The 14,371-nt window shown below is 46.9% G+C and overlaps 2 protein-coding genes and 3 non-coding genes across 6 annotated transcripts; 1 reads left to right on the top strand and 4 right to left on the bottom strand.

Moving 5' to 3' along the window:
- Positions 1-923: 923 nt before the first annotated feature.
- SPMAP1 (sperm microtubule associated protein 1) lies at positions 924-3,094 on the bottom strand. 2 transcript variants are annotated; one of them, XM_060255865.1, is made up of 3 exons: positions 2,719-2,925; positions 1,175-1,274; positions 924-1,086 (listed from the first exon to the last, which is right to left on the bottom strand). In XM_060255865.1, exons 1-3 carry the CDS (start codon positions 2,923-2,925, stop codon positions 929-931), a joined length of 465 nt encoding a protein of 154 aa, XP_060111848.1. In that variant the 3' UTR covers positions 924-928. The 2 variants fall into 2 exon arrangements, 1 of the variants encoding a protein (XP_060111848.1); XR_009556234.1 differs by lacking the exon at positions 2,719-2,925 and adding an exon at positions 3,015-3,094 and having other exon boundaries at positions 943-1,274.
- A 3,243-nt stretch (positions 3,095-6,337) lies between these two features.
- On the bottom strand, positions 6,338-12,709 carry RPL23 (ribosomal protein L23). The gene is made up of 5 exons (XM_060255866.1): positions 12,444-12,709; positions 11,124-11,207; positions 10,475-10,603; positions 6,905-7,018; positions 6,338-6,469 (listed from the first exon to the last, which is right to left on the bottom strand). Exons 1-5 carry the CDS (start codon positions 12,454-12,456, stop codon positions 6,387-6,389), a joined length of 423 nt encoding a protein of 140 aa, XP_060111849.1. The 5' UTR covers positions 12,457-12,709; the 3' UTR covers positions 6,338-6,386.
- On the bottom strand, positions 7,720-7,855 carry LOC132584913 (small nucleolar RNA SNORA21). Its single transcript, XR_009556288.1, has one exon. It is a non-coding gene; the product is annotated as a small nucleolar RNA SNORA21 (small nucleolar RNA).
- Positions 10,667-10,802, bottom strand: LOC132584912 (small nucleolar RNA SNORA21). Its single transcript, XR_009556287.1, has one exon. It is a non-coding gene; the product is annotated as a small nucleolar RNA SNORA21 (small nucleolar RNA).
- A 158-nt stretch (positions 12,710-12,867) lies between the features above and the next one.
- On the top strand, positions 12,868-12,939 carry TRNAC-GCA (transfer RNA cysteine (anticodon GCA)). Its single transcript has one exon. It is a non-coding gene; the product is annotated as a tRNA-Cys (tRNA).
- The last annotated feature ends 1,432 nt before the right edge of the window (positions 12,940-14,371 follow it).

Raw genomic sequence — 14,371 nt, 5'->3', positions numbered from 1 at the left:
CTTATAAAGGCAGTGCAGCTTCTTTTGTATTTTCTGCCACCACCTGGAATTTGAAACCAGTGTCTGGGCTTCAGTAGGCTAAACGGAGCATGTGCCTGATTTAGTGAACAGTGCTATATATATATAGCTAGGGTTGCCAATCCCCAGGTGGGGGCAGGGGATCCCCCGGTTTTGGAGGCCCTCCCCCCGCTTCAGGGTCATCAGGAAGCGGGGGGAGGGGAGGAAAATGTCTGCTGGGAATATTATTCCCTATGGAGATTTATTCCCATAGAAAATCATGGAGAATTGATCTGTGGGTATCTGGGGCTCTGGGGGGGGCTGTGTTTTGGGGTAGAGGCACCACATTTTCAGTATAGCATCTAGTGCCTCTCCCCAAAATATCCCCCAAGTTTCAAAAAGATTGGACCAGGGGGTCCAATTCTATGAGCCCCAAAAGAAGGTGCCCCTATCCTTCACTTTTTCCTATGGAAGGAAGGCATTGAAAAGGTGTGCCGTCGCTTTAAATGTGATGGCCGGAACTCCCTTTGGAGTTCAATGATGCTTGTCACAGCCTTGATCTTGGCTCCACCCCTAATGTCTCCTGGCTCCACCCCCAAAGTCTCCTGGCTCCACCCCAAAGTCCCCAGATATTTCTTGACTTGGACTTGGCAACCCTATATATAGCCCAATCTGAAATACTTACATTCCTTCTCTGCCTTGACAACACATCCTTTAGAATGCTGCAAACTGAACGTTCAAACCGCTCTCACTCCTCTTTAGCACGTCCAGGTTCCCTCTAAGATATCACCCAGCTGGTATCCCAATTCCCCCCAATGACAACAAACTATTAATGTACAAACAATAGAAAGAAAATTTATTTCAACCAATTTTGGAAAAACCAAGAAAACAAATTCTTAGTCTGGCCAGAGCAAGGCATTTTTGTTGCTGTTCAGTAGAGGGAGAGACACGTGACTTCTCCAAAGCAAGAGGAACGGGTACGGAGATCGGGGGTGTTGCGACGGTAGCCATAACGCCCATTGAACCCTCTGATGGGCTTTGCATCCGACAAGTGCAAATGGTGACCAGCCACTTGCTGTAGAGAATGACCTGCACAAAAGGGGACAAATCTATAGAGAGCAGCACCACCACCAAGGGAAAGGAAACACTTGCCAAGGAAGGATCTTGCACTTCTCACCTGCTCCGGACCAGTTTCTCCTGTTTAAGTACCTCTGACCTGGCCCATAAATATGGAAGTAATCCACTATCCAGCCATCTCTGGAAGTCCCTCCGCGGGTCTGTAGCCACCAAAGGGCGGGGAGAGAACAAAACTCTTAAGTCACAGCAGTGTGCCATACAGAACTCCATTAGACATTTTCCATTATTTGTTAATGGAATACAATAATTTTCCTCTTCTTACATAACAGTCTATTGTGAGATCATAAAGGGCAGCTGAGATTATCAAGCAGTGAAGACCAAAACATTGTGAGGAGCAAAGGATGCCTAATATTCAGAGGAGGGGAAAGGTAGAGAAATGGTCTGACCAATTCTAAGGTTGCTGGCTGAACAGATTGACAGGCCCTGACCCCCCCCCCCGCCCCCAAAGAGCTGGGTCCTCTGTCTTTTTATGGGAGTGGGGACGACGACACATCAGCTCTTTCCAGTGGCTCCACGAAGGCTCCAGTGACGGCTGACTGGCATCACATAGACTGCCTGAGACTTGCCAGAGACTTTTCTAAACCTGTCAGGAAAGAAACGCTGGCGATTCTAGATTTCCCCCCTTTCTGTTTATTTTCAGTTGACTTTGTTTTGAATGGATGGCTAAACTTCAGGTTAGATGCTGGCGAGGCAGTAGAAAAGCAGCTACAAATTTGGAAGCAAGGATTTTTTTTGACTGAAGTAATATTAGAATAATATATATAAGAATATAATGTAATACAGGGTGGCCAGACTGTGGCTCAGGAGCTCTTGAAGCCCCCCACTGTGCTGTTGGGCAGCTTGGAGAAGGTATTCGTCTCTTTAAATCACTCCTCCAAGACCAGCCAACCAGTGGCTTGGAGAACATTTAAAGTTGCTTTCTTTTCATCTCTCCTTTTCCTCCCCTATCTTTTCCTTCCTTGCGGCTCTCAAACATCTGACATTTGGTATGGCACCCTGATATGTAACAGAAGTTTGGCCACCCAGGATATATAACAGAAATTTTAGGGGAAAATTTATACAATACAGGCTGTCCTATCAAACCTAAGCTAATTTTAAACCTAAACTAGTTCATAGGCATTCAGATGCTTTGTATGCTTGGCTAAGACCTAAAATAGCAACAGATTTCTAGGGGCAAGGCATGACTCAAAGTTGAGTCTGGGAACACACCTGTAAGTTAAATTGCAAGGCGTACTACTGCACACCTGGTGTCAAGAAGGGTCAGTTACTGAGGCGACTATCCCCTCAGTGTCCTCCCCAGTTGACTCGCAAGCCTTGGGAAATTTTGTTGGTCCTCAAGCTGCTACTGGACTCAAATTTTATTCTCCTGCTGCAGACGCACACACCTACCCAGCTCTCCAGTCCTGCCCAGGTCCTTTTAAAGTGGATATGAAGGGGTTGAGTTTGCGACCTCCTGCAAGCCAGCCGGAAGCCCCTCCACCCAGCCTCCCAAAGGACTTGGGGGGGGGGGGGCAGATTGCAACTGAGTCTCTGCAGTGATCCAACCCCAAGGGATAACCTACCCCACCCTCCAGATGCCCTTACCTGCTCAGTTTTTTTCAACAGTGACTTGACCACTGGGGAGGAGAAGTAGCTGGCAGCGTGGATGTCCAGCTGAGCGTTATAAGGAGGCAAGGCAGACCAGAGTTTAGGGAGGATGCTGGTGTAGCTGCTGGCAATGGTGTCGACCGCCACCCCATCCAGAATGAACTCCTTCTGTCGCTGAAGGGATCGCCGTGTAACACAAGCCATGATGGCAGAGGCAAGAGGAATTCACCAACCCCAATGACGCCTGCCTTCCTCCCACCCCCCTGCATCTCCTTGGCAACTATCATTACCACCTTACTACATAATCGGGCTCTGTGATGCCATCAGAGAAGACACTTGTTCCCTCACAGCTAAGAAATGATGATGCATTCAGGCTCTTTTTGTCCCAAACAGCAGATCTTGCTAAAAGGGGATAAAACAATTATTTCATCCTTTAGAGTGTGCCAATTCCCTTTCCCAGTCACGGTCTTCGTATCCCAACAAAATAAGGTTTTGTTTAAGCAAAAAGGGTCAGCAGTGTGCGTATTCCTCACTTTGAATGTATGACAGTGATGTGATATTGGTTTTTATAGTAGATTTCAGGAGTACAAAAATACCTACACACAGAAGTAACAAAAAAAAAAATTCACCGGCGGGGGGACACAGATTTTGTTCCTCTCTTCCACCCAGAACCCATGGCTGATCCCTATAAATATTCCTGTGTCACTTTCTTTCTTGCCTCCTTCCATTTTATTGCCCTTGGTTCCTCCTCTTTTTTGCAGTTCTTAGCACTCATGAATTTATGTATTGCTTATCCACTTTTAAAATTTCAAAGCAAGCCAAACGAGGTATTCTCCGCTCAGCAGATCACCACGCTAACTTCGCCACAAGACCAATTAGGAGTTACAACAGAAGAAAACATTCTACGATGGCTCTATTAGATGTGTCGATACGAGGGTATGTTCCTCACAATGTGCAGCTTGTACAGAGAACGCAGCATATCTTTTTGGAATCGTTACAAAACTAGAAACTTGGTTTGTCTTTTATTTATGAATGCAGGTCAACATTTCAGAGATGAGGACAGAATACCAACCTTTACTTTGAAGAAGGGTAAAATAATATTTGAGTTGCAGGCCTATGAGATTAAGGAGCAAGCAACACAACGTTAGAGTGTGCTAATTTCCTTTCCCAGTCACTGTCTTCATATCCCAACAAAATAAGGTTTTGTTTAAGCAAAAAGGGTCAGCACTGTGTGTATTCCTCACTAAGACCTTGAATAAAATGTTGGTGGTCTTGACTCAAACTTTGTTCTGCTATGCTATGCGAGACCACCACAGCTACCCGCCTGAATCTAAGACACACTATGTAATTGCAGACAATTTAGTTAAAAATCAAGTTTCTTCCCTTCAGGGATCCAGAGGTAAGCTTAAAATCATTCCATTGGCCCGGAAAGGATTTCAGGTGACCACAGAAAAGGAATTCATTGCCCTGCATTGGTCTTCAAAATGAACAGATGTAGAACGCAAATAAAATAAGCAAACGTTTGCATTCTTTTTTTCTGATTCCAGAATTTTTAATGCCGAAGTCTGAACAGTAGTCAAGAACTCACAAGGTGGTTTTCAAACTGCTCTACAGTGCCCCGCAGTTTACACTGAAATTGGCATTGAGGCAGCCTGTGCCGTGTAACCAGCTGACCATCAATTCCCCACAATGGGCAGAAACTGGGCACCTTCTGTAAAGTAAAGTAAAATTTTATTTGTATCCCGCCCTCCCCCGCCGAAGCAGGCTCAGGGCGGCTAACAACATTTAAAAGTGAGCAATACAATAATAAGGCATTAAAATCACATTAAAAGCAATCAATAATTAATTAAAACATTTCTAAATCTAACACTATTAAGTCTGGCAGTAAACATTATTGTTTGACGCTATGTCTGTCACATGATGTAGTGGTGATGGATCCCTAGACCAGACCATTTTGGCGTTTCCTTTGTTGTGCACCTATAATTCAGTTGTTGATAAACGCCTGTTTAAAGAGGGTGGTCTTGCAGGCCCTGCGGAACTGGTCTAAGTTCCGCAGGGCCCGCACTTCCTCTGGGAGCTGATTCCAAAGATGTGGGGCCGCGGCGGAAAAGGCCTGAGTGCGGGTGTTTTGAAGTTTAACTTCTTTTAGCCCAGGGATAGTCAATCTGTTTTTTCCTACTGACCTCAGTGCTCTCTGGGGCTCATATGGGGAGAGACGGTCCCTCAGGTAGGTCGGTCCTTGGCCATATAGGGCTTTAAAGGTAATGACCAGCACTTTGTACTGTACTCATCTTCTGGATGAGTGATGTTGCTGTGGCCAAACACAGATGCCAGCATTACCTGGAAATGTGCCTTAGCCATGCACCTCTGACTCCTATACAATGTTCAGGGGCTCTGCAGCAGCTGGGTGGATTTTGTAGACCTGCTTGAACACCAATGCTGCGGAGGAACATGAAGTAAAAAAAAAATCCAAAGTGGAATCATCATAACACTGAGTCACAGCAACACTCCTGTACAGTCACCAACCTTAAACTTTAGGGCAGGGATGTCAAACGTGTGGCATGAGGGACGAATCAGGCCCCCAGATGGCTTCTATTAGGCCCCTGAGCAACTGGTTGTTGCCTGCTTCCTTCTCCCCTCTCTTGCTTCCTTCTGCATCACGGCTTGCTTTGCCAGGTTTGCTCAATCACACAAGAGCTACAGAGCAAAGCCTATATTTTCTCCATTGGCTGAGGCTCCTCCCTTGCAAAGGAAGGGGGGCGGCGAAGGGATAGCTTACTTTGCCAGGCTCTCAATTGCACAGCAGAGCTACTGAGTCAAGCCTCTCTTCCTTCTATTGGCTGAGGCTCCTCCCCCTCCTGGTCCCCTGGGGAAGGAAGGAAAGAGCCAGAGCTTTCTCACAATACAAGAACTCGTGGGCATTCGATGAAATTGCTGAGCAGCCAGGTTAAAACGGATAAAAGGAAGTCCTTCTTCACCCAAAGGGTGATTAACATGTGGAATTCACTGCCACAGGAGGTGGTGTCGGCCACAAGCATAGCCACCTTCAAGAGGGGTTTAGATAAAAATATGGAGCAGAGGTCCATCAGTGGCTATTAGCCACAGTGTGTGTGTATGTATAAAATTTTTTGCCACTGTGTGGCACAGAGTGTTGGACTGGATGGGCCGTTGGCCTGATCCAACATGGCTTCTCTTATGTGACACAAAGTGTTGGACTGGATGGGCCAATGGCCTGATCCAACATGGCTTCTCTTATGTTCTTATGTTCCTTTGACAGTTCCCTGGATCCCACAGGAGAGATACAGAGAAAGGCCCTTTAAGTACAATGAGTGCTAAACGTTTTAAGCAGTTAAAAAAAAAAATTATGAAGTTTATACCTCTGCTCCCTGGCATTACATTTTATGACACTCCTGCCCCAGCCTGACAAGGTCTCGTTTATGTCAGATCTGGCCCTCCTAACAAATGAGTTTGACATCCCTGCTTTAGGGCTTTTGGCCAAGCTCTTTCAGACAATGGCTCAAATTACATCCCTTGTCATCAAACCAAGAGCCCATTCTGCTCCAGTCCACTTTTTTGAATGTTACAAGATGATTGAATTACCATATGAGCCTGCAGGTTTGGTACAACCACTTTTATTGAATTTTTACAAAGAGCACACGATGACTTCATGCAATGCTGCCAGCATTGGAGGCAATCCTGGGCCACAGATCTGCACATTCCTTGGCAACAGGGCCCGTGATAGCAGAACCTGGAAGAAAGGTTTGCAGAGACCCACTGCTAAGGACTGGCAAGGAGCTGCCCACAAAACTACAATTCTCAAGATGTTTCTGTTGACACGATGATGATGATATTGGATTTATATCCCGCCCTCCACTCTGAAGAGTCTCAGAGCGGCTCACAATCTCCTTTCCCTTCCTCCCCCGCAACAGACACCCTGTGAGGTGGGTGGGGCTGAGAGGACTCTCACAGCAGCTGCCCTTTCAAGGACAACCTCTGCCAGAGCTCTGGCTGACCCAAGGCCATTCCAGCATGTGCAAGCGGAGGAGTGGGGAATCAAACCCGGTTCTCCCAGATAAGAGTCCGCACACTTCACCGCTACACCAAACTGGCTCTATCACCACCAATTAAGCATATTCAAGGTAAACTTCACGAGGAAGAATCATCTCTGCATCCTTCACCATACCTTTCATTTCTCCTTTGTTGTTGACTATCACTCCCGCATTGTCTTCAAAATATAAGAACACCCCATCTTTCCTCCTATATGATTTCCGTTGTCGGATCACCACAGCTGGATGGACTGCAGAAAAAAAGAAATTCAGAATCCACAATGAACTGAAGAATAAAAAGCGAAAATTAAAGTACCAACTTCCAAGGGATCAACGGAGACTGGGATTAGAAATGGTACTCCAGTTTCAAGTATTTTAATAGAATCATAGCGTTGGAAGGGACCTCCAGGGTCATCTAGTCCAACCCCCTTCACAATGCAGGAAATTCACAAATACCTACCCCCTAAATTCACAAGATCGGCATTGCTGTCTAGCCTCTGTTTAAAAACCTCCAAGAAAGGAGAGCCCACCACCTACCGAGGAAGCCTGTTCTACTGAGCAACTGCTCTGTCGGGAAGTTCTTCTTAACATTGCACTGGAAACTCTTCTAATCTAATTTCAACCCACTGGTTCTGGTCCTACATTCTGGGGCCACGGAAAACAACTCCACACCATCCTCTATATGACAACCCTTCAAATACTTGAAGATGGTGATCAAATCACCTCTCAGCCGCCTCCTCCCAGGTTAAACATGCCACCTCTTTCAACCTTTCTTCACAGGACTTGGTGTCCAGACCCCTCACCATCTTCGTCGCCCTCCTCTGGACCCTTTCCAGCTTGTCTCTATCCTTCTTAAAATGTGGTGCCCAAAACTGATCACAATACTCCAAATGAGGTCTTACCAGAGCAGAGTAACGGATTCATCAGTGCGCCAGCACTTCCTCCTTAGAACACCTGTAGCATCACTGATTGAGGTTCAACAGCACAAGCTGCCACCTCACCCAAAAGTGGTGCCCGTTATTTTGCCCTTCCACGACATCTCCCTAGGCCACGAGGAACCAGACCCAGCAAGTGCTTTTCAGAAGGGGAAACCCAGGGCCACAGATTGTTCCTTTAGCACTACCATTGGTGCCAGAACTCAAGTGATCTGGACAATATACTTCTGTCAATACAGCCCAAAACTGCATTTGCCTTTTTAGCCACATCACACTGTTGACTCATGTTCAAAATATGGTCCACTAAGACCTCTAAACCTTTTTTGCACATTACTACTGCCAAAACAAGTCTCCCCCATCCTATAATCATGCTTTGGATTTGTCCTACCTAAATGCAAAACTTTACATTTATCCCGGTTAAAATTGATCTTATTGGTTTTAGTTCAGTTTTCCAGCCTCTCAACCAACCAGGAGCAATCCAAGAATGTTTCATAGCAGCAGAATAGTGGAGAATTTTGGCCACCACACACTGGCATTTTGCCATATCGAGTTTTTAATCTGCCTCAAAAGAAGTTCTGTGAAAACTTGAAAGCCTGCCTAGTTCTAAGCCAATGGCAGAAAATCACTCACTCGGGGCTGAGTAGCAACTCAGGCTCAAGTCCTCCTGACCCCTCTCAAGTAAGTACTGCTTGGAAGTAAGGCCACGGGAAAAAGCCTAAATAGGATGCCCCGTTCCACTGGTACACTCATCATCTCCCCAAGCTGGCTCCAACTGTTCAAAAACCATTCTGTCCCCCCTGCTTTAATCAGTACTTCATTAGGGGTCTTGATCTTTGGAGAGCTACAGCAAAGCCCCAACATTGCCTTCAGCTCATTAGAAGCAAGCTGCTGAGTTCTGAAGTCTTAGCACCATTTCTACACCATCGGGAAAATTCTCCTCTCTTAATACACAAAAGTCTCAACTATAAGTTGTCCTGCCCCAGATAGGAACTGTTGGCATCTGTGGTCAGTTTCACCCAGTAGTGAGATGTTTGTGTCTCCTTCCATAACATCTTCAACAGAGACCCAGAAAATGCTTTTAGAGAAGAACAAGATTGCACAACCAGAGCACATCGTGGATAGCGTACGCCTGCTTATTCAGCTGCATGCAGAAGACAGGAAGGACATCACCAACTATTTAACACATTAAAAACTAAACGATGCCTGGAAGCCTTGCTCCCCCCCCCCTCTGAATTTGACAGGTCAAAAAATTGAGGGTACTGACCAGCCATACACTTGATTCAAAGTCTTTAATCACCTTAGAAAATACTACTGAACATATGAAGCTGCCTTATACTGAATCAGAACCTCGGTCCATCAAAGTCAGTATTGTCTTCTCAGACTGGCAGCGGCTCTCCAGGGTCTCAAGCTGAGGTTTTTCACACCTATTTGCCTGGACCCTTTTTTGGAGATACCAGGGATTGAACTTGGGACCTTCTGCTTCCCAAGCAGATGCTCTACCACTGAGCCACCGTCCCTCCCCTTACCACATCAAAGTAGGGGAGAAATGCACAACTATTGAGATCTAGCATTATACAGATGAGAGAATAAGCCATGCATTATGCTTGAGATTCGCCATTTTGTTAATATTTGAACAGTGCCAAACAGCACAAAGATATTTTACTTTCCATATAACAGGGGGGCACTGGGTTGAGCACTCAAGTCTTCAAGTGAGCTCTCTTACTTAGAGTAAAGAGCATACAGAAAGACCTAGAAAATAATCCCTAAATTTCCCAACCGCTCTTTGAGGCAGATTAAAAACTCAATATGGCAAAATGCCTGTCAGCTGCACAACCAGTGGCTTTCGAGTATGGTCTTGGGAGCTCACTTCAGGAAATATAAGAATTGTTAAACTGAGCTGCTAGGACATTGCTTGCTTGTGAAAGCAAGAAAAAATACCAGAGAAATGGGATTGGATTGCTAAAGTTATGACATGTAGTGAAATGGATAAATTAACAAAAACTTTAAGAGACTATGATTTAGAAGTATTTAAGATGGAGTGAAAGAAGTTCAGAAGATATGTAGAAAAAGAACGGAAAATAAAACGACATTGGACAATCTTTCATAATGATTAAGTATAAGTGGGGGAAGGATATGAACTTTGGTTCTTATTAATAAGGGGTACCTTTTATAATGATGTTTTGAATTTAGTACACCGGCGGGGGTCAAATAATGGGGGGAGGGGTAGGAAGAAAGTAATGTATGGGGGGGGAAGTAGTTATTAATGATATAAGAAATTGAATATATTGCCATATATTACCAATAAAAATTGTTTACAAAAAAAAAGAATTGTTAAACTGAACATATGATTCTCCAAAGCCAAGTTAGAAATCACAATCAAGCCAGTTTGACTATAATGATAAAATAAGACTTATCACAAAACAGGGAGGAATGGGAGCAACAGTTCATGTCCTTCAAGAGGGGTTTAGATAAAAATATGGAGCAGAGGTCCATCAGTGGCTATTAGCCACAGTGTGTTGGACTGGATGGGCCATTGGCCTGATCTGACACGGCTTCTCTTATGTTCTTATATTCACTGCCAAGGTTTGTTCAAATAACGCTAACCCTTAGTTTGATGCTGTGCCTGAACCAGTCCAAACCTCTCACTGCAGCCAACACCAGAAGTGAGCTCCCAATCCACAAATGCATATTCTTGTACTAGGACCACTGATGCTGGCACAATCTGGAAATGTACCTTAGTCAGACATCCCTGACCCCTCACCCTTCACTCACCCTTTTTCCGGAGTTCTGGCTTGCCTTTCTTGACAGTGGCCATCACCATATCACCCACGCCAGCAGCTGGCAGCCTGTTCAGGCGCCCCTTAATCCCTTTGACAGAGATTATGTATAGATTCTTGGCCCCTAGGAAGTAAAGGATGCATCAGGTTACTGGCTCTCAGTGCGTCAGCACTTCCTTCTTAGGATGCCTGTAGCATCACTGATTGAGGTTCAACAGCACAAGCTGCCACCTCACCCAAAAGCGGTGCCCATTATTCTGCCCTTCCACGACATCTCCCTGGGCCACGAGGAACCAGACCCAGCGAGTGCTTTTCAGAAGGGGAAACCCAACAATCTGGGCCACAGATTGTTCCTTTAGCACTACCATTGCTGCCAGAACTCATTTATCAGAGCTGTTCCTTCTTCAAGAACTAGAAGGGAGCAAGGAAACAGAATGCCCCCTTTATGTCTCTAAGCAGGACCATGCTTGCCCACAGGGAATAATGGAGACCACACATAACAACAGAGATCATTGGAAAATCCTGGTCACAGCATGCCACTATGCTGCATAAAACTCAGCTCCACCAGCCACCCACAACTCTGAGGAGGCCAAAGGTTAGAAATTAGGGTCCCTTTCCTCCAACAGCACTCAAACGGGACATACCTGTGTTATCTGCACAGTTGATAACAGCTCCAACGGGGAGACCAAGAGAGATGCGGAATTTTGCACCGGACGAACCGCCACGTCCTGCAGGCCACAGAATTCAGAGGAAAGCACAAGCTGTCTTTTAAGGCTGTCTAAGAATTCTACAGTTCAAGAGTCCAGTGGCACCTTCAAAACCAAGTTAAGTTAAACTGTGGATATAAGCACTTGCGTGCATGCACATTTCCTCAGATATCTGATGAAGGGTGCATGCATACAAAAGCTTATGCTTTGCATAAAACTTTGCTGGTCTTAAAGGTGCCTGACTGGACTCTAATTCTGTTCAACTGTTTCAAATCATCAAGAATACTACACCCGCTCCACTCCACTTGGGGAAGGACGGTGGCTCAGGGGTAGAGCATCTGCTTGGGAAGCAGAAGGTCCCAGGTTCAATCCCTGGCATCTTCAAAAAAGGGTCCAGGGAAATAGGTGTGAAAAACCTCAGCTTGAGACCCTGGAGAGCGGCTGCCAGTCTGAGAAGACAATACTGACTTTGATGGACCAAGGGTCTGATTCAGTAGAAGGCAGCTTCATATGTTGGGGAGGGACGGTGGCTCAGTGGTAGAGCATCTGCTTGGGAAGCAGAAAGTCCCAGGCTCAATCCCCGGCATCTCCAACTAAAAAGGGTCCAGGCAAATAGGTGTGAAAAACCTCAGCTGGAGACCCTGGAGAGCTGCTGCCAGTCTGAGAAGACAATACTGACTTTGATGGACCAAGGTTCTGATTCAGTATAAAGTAGCTTCATATGTTGGGGAGGGACGGTGGCTCAGTGGTAGAGCATCTGCTTGGGAAGCAGAAGGTCCCAGGTTCAATCCCCGGCATCTCCAACTAAAAAGGGTCCAGGCAAATAGGTGTGAAAAACTTCAGCTGGAGACCCTGGAGAGCCGCTGCCAGTCTGAGTAGACAATACTGACTTTGATGGACCAAGGAGGGTCTGATTCAGTATAAGGCAGCTTCATACGTTCATATATGTTCACTCCGCAAGACTGCCAGCCTAGGAGAGCGAACGGGAGGCATTCTGCCCATGCTCAAAAGAAGCCTGCAACAGTCTCCAGGCCCGAGCTGCACTAGGAACCACCTTATTCCCATTCGCCTGCCCCAAAGGAGAGGCGACACCTCGGGGCGCAGACCTGCCCGAGTGCCCGCCGCCCCCTTCAACTGGCCTCCCTCCCCGCCATCGGGCACGGGTGTGCTCGGCCCTGCAGGTCTCCCCAGACCGGGACCCTCCCGGGGCAAGGCGGATGGATGAGGATTCTCTCCCCCCCCCCCCCCCGCTCTCACCTCGCTTCGACATCTTGGCTGCAGAGGGCGGAAAAGGAAGGCGCAAGGGCTGCCGGGACGGCGTGCACTTCCTCTCCCCGCCCTCGCTCACACGTGACCGAGACGCCGGGCGATGCGTCGTCCGCAGCGCCCTCTACAGGCTGCGCCAGGGAGTGCCGAGCGAGGTCGCTCCTGCCGGCCTGGAACAGAAGCCGCCGCCTGGGCGGAGTCTGGGAGCACAGAGGGGGCGGTGCGACCTTGGAGCTCCGCCCAGTCCCTGTCGCCTGGCCTCCCCCCTCCCTCGCAGCCTGTGGGCGGGGCGGAGTCCTCCTCCGTGGGCCAATCGCTGGTGGTGCTAAAGGCGGGGAGGTGCCCTGGGGGTGTGGTTGGCGGAGCTGGCGAGTTTCGCGCTGAAGGTGGCGCTGGGAGGAGGCGAAAGGCGAGAGGGGGTATAGCTCAGTGGTAGAGCATTTGACTGCAGATCAAGAGGTCCCTGGTTCAAATCCGGGTGCCCCCTTGGTAGCTTTTTGCCCATTTTGGAGATTCCTAAATTGCGGGAGACAAAAGCTTTTGAAGGCACATCACCAAGCGGTTGCCCATCCACGAGGCATGATAGAAGATGCATGCTTGCCCATAGGGAATAATGGAGACCATGCTTGCCCTGAGAGAGATTACCCATAGACTGTACATGATTGCCAATGAGAATCCATGCTTGCCCATAGGGATTAATGGAGACCACACTGGCCCTAAGGACAGCAATTGTCCATAGACTATACATGATTGCCAGTAGAGAATGCTTGATTGCTCACAGGGAATAATGGAGGGAGACCATGCTTGCCCTGAGAGTGATTACCCACAGATTGTACATGATTGCCAATAGAGAATCCATGCTTGCCCATAGGGATTAATGGAGACCACGCATGTCCACAGGGAATAATGAAGACCACACTGGCCCATAGGGAATAATGGAGACCACATTAAGGACAATGATTACCCATAGACGATACATAGAACTGCTGAGTGGAATTCTCAGGTAGTGACAAAGATGTCGTCATGCTTGCTTCGGTGTAAATGGATGGGTTTCTGGGGTATAGACAGGAACTGTGAATATCTCGATGTAAATTTACCAAGAAGGTAAGATTGTTAATGTTTGCTGATGATCCTTGACAACTGGAGAGATCTCTTCACTAGTTGTAGACCATAATTTCCCCCTAAGAGAACTCTCAGAAATAACCAGTCCTGTTTCTTGACCAAGAAATGTTTAATTGAGAGGGGGGAAAGTACTAAATAACACATGCAAATAGAGAAAAAAATGCCCCCTGGATTGCAATCACACAAGCATAATAAATACAGAGATTTGCAGGAATATGGGTGGTGGGAGGGGGGGGGGGTTACAGGGGTAATAGCTAGCCCTCCTGGAGAGTACATCCCGCTGAGAAGGACTGTGAAACTGACCAGCATTTCACAGGAGAATCCAGATGAGTCTGGGGGTGCAATGCCGGTGGATGCTCTAGAACCGCCCCCCCACACACACACACACAATGGGGAAACGCTAGTCCAGATATAGACAGAACTGTTCTGGGGGGGGGGGCATGATGATGTTATGACCCACTAAAACAGTGCACCGCTGGGATTAGCCTGGAATGACACAATGTTCTTGGGAACTGCTGAGTGGAATTCTCAGGTAATGACAAAGATGTTGTCATGCTTGCTTCGGTGTAAATGGATGGGTTTCTGGGGTATAGACAGGAACTGCGAATATCTCTTGATGTCAGTTTACCAAGAAGGCAAGACTGTTAATGTCTGCTGATGATCCTTGATGGCTGGAGAGAAAAAAGCTGCCTAGTTGTGAGAATGGTCTGTTGATTTGAGTGATTTGATTAGGAAGGGAGGCCCCAGGTGGTAAGGTGCGTTCCATTATAGAGAGAAATACCTCTTTTTTTAGATGG

The sequence above is a fragment of the Heteronotia binoei genome, chromosome 15 (genome assembly GCF_032191835.1).
Source record: "Heteronotia binoei isolate CCM8104 ecotype False Entrance Well chromosome 15, APGP_CSIRO_Hbin_v1, whole genome shotgun sequence".
Classification (NCBI taxonomy): Eukaryota; Metazoa; Chordata; class Lepidosauria; order Squamata; family Gekkonidae; genus Heteronotia; species Heteronotia binoei.
This window is presented reverse-complemented; position numbering and strand designations above follow the sequence as displayed.